We start from the raw sequence: 10,913 nt of genomic DNA, 5'->3' as shown, positions 1-10,913 counted from the left end.
GATATTAAAAAGATGACTCTTTAATCAAATGAAGAATATTTAGTTTGGATAGCCGATTCATTATATCAATAAATCTTTCATATTGACATAAAAACACCAACGAGATTGTATCTTCTTGATCTAAAAAATAGTAAATTAACAAATTATGATTGTGAGGCCATGAAAATTATAAAATACATAACTAAAAATCAAGTTTGATGAAACAATTTAAGTCAAACAATTAAATAATCAACACTATATATAATAAACGAAAATAATAAAAATACTTTAAAAGGTGGTGTCGATTTTTTTCTTTTTTTATTACCCGAACTCACACCTCTCCGATTGGATACCTTCTTCACAGCAACCCCATCGTATTTCTAAGAATAAAAAGTATACACTAAAAATTGCATGTCACAAATATGAACAGAACGGAAATCAAAAATAAAATTAGTACCTTTTCAAACGATTTCTCAATTTGATTTAGATTCAATGTTTAATCTTAATCTTATGGCAATGAGAATTTTGTCCTCAAAATCACTATCATGAGGACAGTTTTTCGAATCGGAAGATTCAACCATCTTCTCCTTACCCTTCTTATTTGGTGTAACAATGGTAGTTTTTTTTTTCCTTAACCTAGTTGTTTGAAGAAGTAATGAGAATACATTCCAACTTTTTAATCGGAGATTTCGTGAATGCATTCAACTCAAACGAAGGTCCTGAACATACAATAGGAGGACTATTAACAACTATGATGGATTTATTAAGCCTAGGACTTTTTCATAGAGTATTGTCCATAAAATCAAAATATAAAAATATAATATTGAGGGATGAACTGGAGAGAAACGATAGCAATGGTGAAAGAGATGAACTGAAGAGAGAAGATCACAACGGTGAAGGGCTGGACGGAAGAGAGAAGATAATAATGATGCAAATTTCTACCAAATTAAAACTACATAGGGCATAATGAATGTTAAGAAATAATAAATTGTTGGGAAGACAAAAAGATTTTACTTTACTTACATTTATTGTATAAAAGGAAATAAAAATAAAATAAGATTTGAAAAACACAGAAACGTGTGTATTAGAAACTGTAATTGAAGAGAAAATTTAATATCATAATTATCATCCCTAAAAGTTAGGCACATAATCCGAAAAAGAGGAGAGAAGTAGATCGAAATTAAATAATTAAATTAAATTCAAAAAATATTTTTTTCTGCTATGTTTGTAATTTAAAAACTATGTATGAAATTAAAAATAAGTATGTGCATATATTGTTAATTAAAGTCTTAAATAGTATATTATTGTAATTTTCACTTGAAGATATTTAATTTTGAACGTTTTATTTCAATCTTAATGAAAAACTTTAATGCCTTTTAAATGCTATGACACATTTAATTACAAGTTTTGAAAGTCTTCTTTTTTTAATTTATGACAATGTCAAACAAATAGGGGAAATTACAAAAATAGGGAAGACTAGAAACATAAGCAGGTTTCTTAGTTATATATTATTTAATTACAATTTGTATCTACATGTTACAAGGAGAAGAGAGAAGAACAAGATTGGAGAGGAAGAAGAGAGGCGAGCAGAATATGGGAGAGAGATACAATTGATTTGTATATCCAGTTGATAACTGTACCATAAATACAATTGATCTGTTAACTAGATACTAGGATAGAAGCAAAGCTAGAATGGTAGAGAGAGTAGGAGAGAAGCGAGAAAGATACAATTAATTTGTATATGTGATCGATAATTGTGTATCTAACTGATAATTGTATCACGAATACAATTGAAAAAATTAATTTGTAGCAATGATTATTGTATTCAACTCGTTGATGCAAGTCAATTATATCAAGTACATTAACGAATACAAGTTGTATCAACGAATAGAGTTGTATCAACAGATACAATTTTATTGTTATTGTAATTTGAAACAAATTATATTTGTATTCATGTGCATTTGTATTCATCTATTGTCAGTGTATTGTGTTTGTGTTACCATGTGTATTTGTATCATTGATTGTTACCATTTGTATCATTGAATGTTACCATTTGTATTCAAGTGCATTTGTATTCATCTATTGTGTTTGTGTTACCATGTGTATTTGTATCATTGATTGTTATCATTTATATTTTTGAATGTTGCCATTTGTATTTGTGTTGCACAAAGAGAGAGAGGACAAAGAGAAGAGAGGCAAAAGAGAGAGAGGATAGAAGCGAGGGAGAGAGATATTTGCTGTAAAATCTTAACTATAGCTATAGGTCATAATTCTCTTAAACTATAATTGTGTATAACAAATACATATCACATATTTGGCTTATTATGTAACTTTTTTGGAAAAATCTAAATACACAACTTATTTTACCATATTCTCTAAAATTTCCTACAATTTAAAAAAATTACAAAAATTTATATTTTCATCATTCTCTCCTATTCTCATATGCATCACTCTTACACGGTGTATCGGGACAGGTGTCTTGTATCAACAAAGGTAATGTATCGAGCCACGATGTATCAGGACATTGAGCGCTATATCGAGACAGACGTGTCTTGTATCAACAAAGATAATATATCAAGACGAGATGTATAGGGATGTTGAGCCATGTACCGAGACAGGTGCGTCTTGCATCAACAAATGTAATGTATTGAGACACTATATATCAGGACGTTGAGTGATCTATATGAAATTCTTAAATTTTTTAAAAAAATTGTCCTTTGAAACGGAGTATGGATAGGATGTTATTGCCTCTTAACATAACGAGATTTGTGTATTTTTTACAAATTTTTTCCAAACAAATATACCAACCAGGCTTCGCGGCCCACACAAAAGCTCTTTTATCTAAAGCAGTGCTAAATAACATATCGCCATATAGGCCTTGTTAGAAGAAAAATTCTGTAAATAACATCTTTGGCATTGAGCTCAAAATGAGAAACTTAAATCAGGAATTTTGTACAACCAACTCTTCCTCACTTCTACATGTAAAAATAAACAATGACTTACATTGCTGAAAATTATTCTTATTACTACTTCAAGCAAGTTCTCATGCTAATCTATTCTCCGTAAGTGAAATATCGCATGAAAGTTCTCAGGTATCAACGCAGATTGTAGATCCCTGCATCCAAATGAAACAGATTGTCAGTATCTCAACCAACACATCCAAATGCCACCCGAGCCACTGGAAGAAAACTACTTCCATGCTTCTGGTCGGGTTGAATAATCAATCAATGAACTTAAGCAAATGAAGAATATCAAACACAAGTTATCTTCTGCAACCTCTTTGTCTTGTGTGTGAGAAAAAGGGGGAGGGTTTTAGTGGACAGATCAAGAATCCACTACCAGGTAGACAAACTCAGACACGATATTATACAAAATGAAGTGCATTCCATTCTTATAAACCTACTGAATACCAGTTTTAAGAATAATCACTTATCCTCACTTTAATCAAACCATAGAAATCAAAGGGATTTAGCTTCCAAATTGATTATCAGATGAGGGGCATATGATGGGAATATATTTTCAAAAATCAAGTAGGAGAGGGAAGCAACCTCAACTTCCCAAATTTGTACTGCTGTCTGAAATTCAAACAGATAAATGAAGTCGGAGCTTTCAAGTGCCAGCAGTGATGCACTAGTTTGAATATAAAGATTAAATTATTTCGAGTCTGACTGCTAGTGTACAAGTCCTATTATTACAAATCAACCACACCTAAATTTAGTTCAATCTTCCCAGCGAAAAGTTTTCAATGTAAGACATGAAGAGAATCACTCAAAATCAAACGACCACATAAATGTTATTTAGTTGATCAAACAAAACCTTACAGCGTGCAACACAAGTCTTCGGAAATTAGATATGACTTTTTTAGCCTCAACAACATACCCAGTGTAGTCCCACAACTGAGGTCTGGGGAGGGAATGTATGTGGACCTTACACCCCTACCTTTGTGGGGTAGGAGGCTGATGCCGATGGACTCTCGGCTCAAAGAAAAAGCTTTCCAAGCAGGATTGTATGAAAAGTATGGCATCACAAAATAACAAGATACAAAGCAAATGAAGCAATGAATTTAGAAGACAGAGGAAGTTGTTCAAGCTATAAAGTGGACTCGATATATACTCGAGTTCCTTTATCCAAAAACATCAAAACACGTAGAAAGCCACAATTCCCTGGAACTATTGACTACTCTACTACAGTGAAAACATCAGTTTTAACCTAAGATAGGTTTACAAAATCAATAAGTAAAGCCCTCATGGCTGCTCCTTGTCTTGTATATAAGGGGTTCCTTGTTACCACCTATTGAGCAGTGACTACTTTAAGCAGGTGATCAAAAATTGGAGATAGAAGATGCTTCTAATTTTGCCAACTACAAATGATAGCTCCCTTCTACTCCTCATTGAAGGCACATTTTCGCTGTATCTTACAGGAAAATCGAAAGATATCAAAATTTTCGAGAATGTTTTAGTATACTTTCTTTGATATGGAAAGAATACGCCTTATATATAACCTGGATTAGAACCAACCAGATTCCCTGAAGCTCGTGTATCACTCATAAAAGAAAATCTCAACTCAAAATTGAGAATCAATGACTTCATATTTATGAATCGAAATATTCTATCTCCTCTGAGATTCCATTCCCAAAATATTCTACTTAAAACCCTAGTGACACGAGGCTTTCATACCTAAGAGAATCTCCCTAGTCCATAAGTGGAGCTATAGCAGACTGAAAACCACAAATATTAAACAAAATTATCTTTTGCTTCCATGCAGCCATCAAACTCAAACGAATAAGTTCGAGAGATAAGACAATTAAGGATAACCACCAGAAAAGACCAATTCAATCCATAAGGATGTACCAGAATTAATAACAGACACCTGAAGGGTGCCTCTTAGTTCCATTTATCATAACCCCAGTTAGCTGAAGTAGACAACAATTTTTTGGCATCTATGGATGTCCCAGCAAATTACTTTACAGTTTCTTTGTGTCATGTCAGAATAGCAAGATATGACAATGGTGACTTTAATTACTCATCTCATCCTCACCAGGAAAAAGAACAATGGTTCTATCTAATTTAGAAGTTAGACACATCTTGGGCCAGTAGAAGCTTTTTAACCATGTGTCTCCTGTCAGCAATTCTAGCAAAGTTTTCTAAAGCATTTTTGAGAGTTGTGAAAGCCCGGTGCATTTGAAACTGCCACTAGGCATAGAATAGTTAGGTATGTAACTCATTCTTTATTGGTCATGATTAATAGCTTGTTTGGCCAAGCTTCTGGGGAGCTAAAAGGTCTCTCTTTTTTTCATTTTTCTTTTTCCTTTTTTCTTTTTTCTTGTTTTGAAGAAGTGCTTATTTTAGAAAGTTGAGGTGTTTGGTCAAGTTTTTAGGAAAAACATAAGTTCTTTTGAGTAGCAACCTATGTTGCGCGGACTCTTCATTTTTGCGGCCGAACCCGTCTCGATCCGATCCGGATACTTTGACCAAAGCCGAGAAAAAAATGGGGAAGAGATCAATTTCGTGGCCGGCGAAAGTTGACGACGACGAAGTTGTCACGTCTAGGTGCTCCATGGAAAAGAATAATGAAGAGGCGAAGCTTACACGAATAGAGAGAGAGCAGACAGATCTTTTTTCTGTACAGAGGAGGCGAAGGGGCTCCATGGGAAAGAATAAATAATTCAAAGTTTTTTTTCTAGAGAAAGCTTTTTTTCTTGGAAAGGAAAAAAGCAGGGCTAGGGTTTCTTGGGAGAAGAAAGGGCAGCACACAGAACTTTAATGAATTGTACTACTATCTAATTTAATATGCTATATATATAGATATGGCAGCACGTCAGAACTTTAATGAATTGTACTACTATCTAATTTAATATGCTATATATATAGATATGGCAGCACGTCAGAACTTTAATGAATTGTACTACCATTATAAATATATTTTATAATATTGAATAATTTTAGCCGAATCCCCGCACCCGTATCCATACTCGGATTCGCACCCCCGAATCTTAAAATTTAAATTTTGCCGAATCCAACTCTCGGATTCGCATCCGTCTCAAATACCCGCACCCGAGTCCGAGCAACTTAGGTAGCAACTGAAGTTGTTATTCAGAAGCTGGGAAAAGTAGCTTCTCCCCAAAAATTGGTTTAGGACCTTGGCCAAGCAAAAAGTTTGCTCTAATATTGACAAAAGTGCTTTTGAAATTGATTAGTCACACACAAACTGCTACTCTCCAAAAGTACTTTATCGGAAAGCACTTCTTAAAAAGAGCACTTCTCAGAATACGTAGAATTTGGAAGTTTAGCCAAACAGAGTACCAACAGAGAAACAGTAGCAACATATTGATGTCTTCATATGATGAATACAAGGCATACTTATATGTAAGTGTTAAATACAAAATAGGTGTGATAGTCGTCCCATGTGAAAAGATTACCAATTTAAGAATTAGCACAACTAACCCCCTATCTCTAACACTAACAACTATGTCACAGTCCCAAATAAGTTGGGGCCTTCTTAAATATAAGATAAGCTAAATTTTATTGGAGTATCAAGGAGGTACTGCACAAGAAGAAACAAAAAAACACTTATAGCATTGCTGTTCAAAAAATTCAAAATATTAGGACGGATTTTCCATCATGCTACGACTACACCAAAAATACAGATTCTGTAGGCATCTCTACCTTTTACAAAAGAGATTTGATGTTTTTGATCTTAAAAGAATCTCTTACTCCACTGTGACCAAATAGTCCATATGATGCAAAAGAGATGGTCTTCCAGATCGGTTTCCAGCTTCTGCTCACTTTGTAACACTCCAGCTCTCCATTAAATCTCACTGTCACATCACCAAGTTCACCCAGACAATGCTTAGAATAAAATACCAACCCAGTTTTGTTAGTTTGCAGTGTAAGGGAAGATGAGCTGCAGAATCTTGTTTCTTTTCACAGAAAAAAGCATCTGCTGCAAAGGTAGAAGCCTTTCCCTTGTAGCATATTTTTAGATAAACAGTCATCCAGAACTTTAATCCAACCAACACAAATTTTAACTGAATATTTTCAATTTTTCCCTGATAACTAAATCTGAAAATCCAACCAATTGATGTCAAGGCCTGTAGGTTCCAGAGGATATAATAAATTGACTAACTTCATCTAATTCCCAATCTTCAAATTATGCTGAAATAAAACTGCCATCCACACCTTGTATGACATTTAGCCACTGTACATTGTATTATTATAGCTAAACAGTAGAAAATGGGAAATTTATCCATTGGTCTTCCACCCTCAAGCCAAACATCCTACCAAAACCTCATAATGCTCCCAGTCCCAACCTCCAGTTTTACATACTTTTTGACATTCTGGTCATAACTTGCATATCTATTTCCATACCCCCTTTTTAGTATGCATGAGAATCAACAAGAGCTCCAATATCTATTCCTATCATAGCTGAATGATTATATCCTTCCACAGCTCATCTCCATTCTCATTGACTCTCCACAGCAATTTAATGTACAATCACTTATTATGAATTTTTAAGTTCCTCAATCCGTAGTTTTACTGTCACCTGACCATAAATCCTTGTGAAAATACAGTTGACACTAGATTTAAATTATTCCTTATGATCAGTGGCCAAATGCAAACCAATAATTTCTCAATGCATCTCTAAGTTCTTTTGTCCCAATAAATGACTACATGCCCAATACTACCTTGAACCTCCATCTCAGCCTATTCAGCCCATTTGAGCCCACCATTTATCTCATGCCTTTGTTGGCTTTCATTTTGGTTAAAAATTAAACAAACAAGGTCAGTACCCACTTTTTTAGCGGCAGCTTAACCATTTTTCTCTTGTCTTTGTCATTCAAAACTCTCATGCTCCAGCATATTGCTTTTAGCTTCATCGTGAAAATGTTAAAGCCTTCTCGCCTATGTCAAACTTAGTTCTTTTCCATAACAACTCCGAGCAAGGAAAAAGATTCTGATGTAAAGAAAAAGAATTCACTCAAGTAATTTAATCAATAGGACATCCCCAAAGGGACAACTGCTAAGAATTTTCACGATTATCCAAGACTTGTTCTCTCAAGATTAGTCCAAAACTAACTGAAGGGGCATAGGCAGAAAAGCACTAGCTCTCAGTTGCTGTTAGACTGAAGCACAAAAGTGGTTTTAGGCCTAAAGATGCACTTAAGTAAGAGAAGATTTCATGTCTATACATCTAATAGTCATAGTTTGCATCTCTTGTTTTTGAGAAAATATTAGATTGTTTTTACAAACTTACTAAAGTTTAAAAGTAGGAAAATTAAGAACTGAGACATCAATTCATCCAACTTGCACACAAGTACTAACAGCAGCAAGTAACCCAGAGACTTTCCTAAGCATTACAAAGAAAATGTTATCTTTTTTCTTACACATTAGTAATAAACACTGGATCGACCAGCAATGCAAAGAAAATATGCATAAAAGTGCATTGCAGATGTTCATTTCCTGATTATTCTCTACGTCTTATATCTACATAGTACCTAGGAAAACTATAAATCAATAAAAACAGTTTAGCCTTTTATTCCTTCCTTCTATCTTTTCCTTTTACCTCTCTCTCTCTCCCTTTAAGTTTGGGAAGAAGCTTCAGTCTTACCAGAAATTCTAACTTGAACCTTTATCTTTGGCGTCGTTAGCAATAGCATCAGTTACCAGAGTGATTGGTCTTTGATCGATAACCTCATCAATTATCCCAAATTCCTTGGCTTCTTGGGCTGTCATGAAATAATCCCTATCCATGTTCTTCTGAATTATTTCGACTGGTTGTCCCGTATGCTTGGAGTATAGTCGGTTCAAAGCATCCCATACCCGAACAATCTGTTTGGTGTGAATTGTCATATCTTTAGCTTGACCACTATATCCACCAGAAGGCTGATGAATCATGACTGTAGCATTAGGGAGAGAACGCCTCTCACCCTTGGCACCAGCAGCTAAGAGAAGGGATCCCATTGAAGCTGCTTGACCTAGACAAATAGTATTGATTGGAGATCGGATGTACTGCATAGTATCGTAGATAGCAAGACCGGCAGTAACAGCGCCACCGGGAGAGTTGAGGTACATGTGAATAGGCTTGGAAGGGTTCTCAGACTCAAGGTAAAGAAGCTGAGCAACGACAACATGGGAAGTGTCATCGTTAATGGGTCCATTGATGCAAATGATACGCTCTTTGAGCAGCCTTGAGAATATGTCGTAAGCCCTCTCTCCACGGGAAGAATGCTCTATCACCATCGGAATTAGACCGTACCATCTTCTACTATTTCCATTCAACAAACCCTTTCTGCCTATTCCATTCCACACTTTACCACCAATTACGCTGCTCATCGCTCTTTTACACGATTTCGATTTCAGTTTTGTAGTGGATGGTTTACTCCATTTCTTACTTAGGGTTTATATAATCCGAAAATTGGTACAAAAAAATTAGACAAATGACATAAGTAAGCATTGTACCTTCTTCGGTTCTATTTTGTTAAACAATTTATTCCAATTTTTGGGTTTCAATTTTGAAAAAGGGTGCATCAAATCGGATTTAGTTTGGTTTATTCAACATTAATTTGATGTTTCCTAAGTGACTTTTTTATGCAAGTGAAATTTAAAATGAGAATAAATTATCAAAATGTTTAATTTAACATGAAATAATACATTCAAATTGAAGGGTGAGCATTGATCGAACCCATTTGACTATCACGTTCGCGGCCATCAGACTTGCGGTCGTGGAGGTAATTTAATTGGCTTTATTTGAGATTAGACCCGTTTTTAGCTTATTTTCTCAAATTTCCAAAATCGAACTCATGATCAATTGAGCTCTGATTCAGCTTAATTTTTGTGCTAATTGTTGGGAGTTGCTAAAGCTTTATGTTGGGATCATTGAGATTGTGTTGGGGAATCGTTTTTGTGATAAATTCTCATCCCGAACCTTCCTATTTATCTCTTTAATGGTGGTTTTGCTGCTTTTATTTTGTGTGGGTTGTTTTGGGCTAAATTAGAGCTCGAATTGAACCCAACTTTTGGGCACAAGGTCCTTGAGCTCGTTTGGACTCGTTCACATAGTTAGTTTCATAATTCTGTGTGCGGAGCCCACTAATCCATTTTTTACCCAATTTTAGGTCTACAATTTTATACTGCAATATGGGTATTATTATGTCTATATTGACGTCGTGATCACTTATTTGATAGTGTGGCAAAGATAGAAAGCGGTTCAGAAGGGTAAAACTGTGGATTCGTAGACTTTGTAGTGTGCGTGATCGGTAGGTAGGCTACGACTTACCGATCTTAGATTGAGCTGATGTTGGTATTTACATGTTGACTAGCTAGCTTTGCGAGGGGTTCCTAGCATGTATCATATTTAGTTGGTAGAATCCACGCCTTAGCCTTCTTTTTCGAGTAATTCAGGAATTTTAGCGTGTTTACCTTAGTCTCGTTGTTATCTTGCCATGTTATAACTTGATGCCTTTTGTCATGCCCCGAAGCTACCCCCTTGACGTAACATGGGACCTAGGATCACGAGTGACCCCAAGCTAACCCTGTGTCTAGCATATATCAAGCATACTGAGAATAACTGAATAAGACATGTACTATGCGGAAGCTAAAACAATGAATAACTGAAAGTGGGAAAAAAACTCAACTAGTCTGAATATATAAAATATAATGAAAGTCTAGTGATGATTGAAACACCACTTAACAACTCAAGTTGCATCTACTACTATGTCTGAAAAACTTCTAACTGGGTTGAGTTGTTGGGACATTCCCCATAGCTAACTCTAACAAAACTAAAAACTGAATATAAAGACTAAAATGAAAGCATGTCTATTGTCTTCGAAATATAAGGACTCACCACTGAAGTTGCTGAATGCGGACCGAGAATCGATCTAATCGTGATTTGAATGTTGAGTACATGAACCTAATTCATGAAAGGATGTAGCACAG

At 35.0% G+C, this 10,913-nt stretch overlaps 1 protein-coding gene across 1 annotated transcript; it reads right to left on the bottom strand.

Annotated features, from left to right (window-relative positions):
• Nucleotides 1-2,871: 2,871 nt before the first annotated feature.
• On the bottom strand, nucleotides 2,872-9,466 carry LOC102601523 (ATP-dependent Clp protease proteolytic subunit 2, mitochondrial). Its single transcript, XM_006354910.2, has 2 exons — nucleotides 8,587-9,466; nucleotides 2,872-3,094 (listed from the first exon to the last, which is right to left on the bottom strand). Exon 1 carries the CDS (start codon nucleotides 9,309-9,311, stop codon nucleotides 8,595-8,597), a length of 717 nt encoding a protein of 238 aa, XP_006354972.1. The 5' UTR covers nucleotides 9,312-9,466; the 3' UTR covers nucleotides 2,872-3,094; nucleotides 8,587-8,594.
• Between the last annotated feature and the right edge of the window lie 1,447 nt (nucleotides 9,467-10,913).

Source organism: Solanum tuberosum, unplaced genomic scaffold (assembly GCF_000226075.1).
Source record: "Solanum tuberosum cultivar DM 1-3 516 R44 unplaced genomic scaffold, SolTub_3.0 scf00183, whole genome shotgun sequence".
Taxonomy (NCBI): Eukaryota; Viridiplantae; Streptophyta; class Magnoliopsida; order Solanales; family Solanaceae; genus Solanum; species Solanum tuberosum.
Note: the sequence above shows the minus strand (reverse complement) of the source record. Positions and strands in the feature narration are given on the sequence as shown.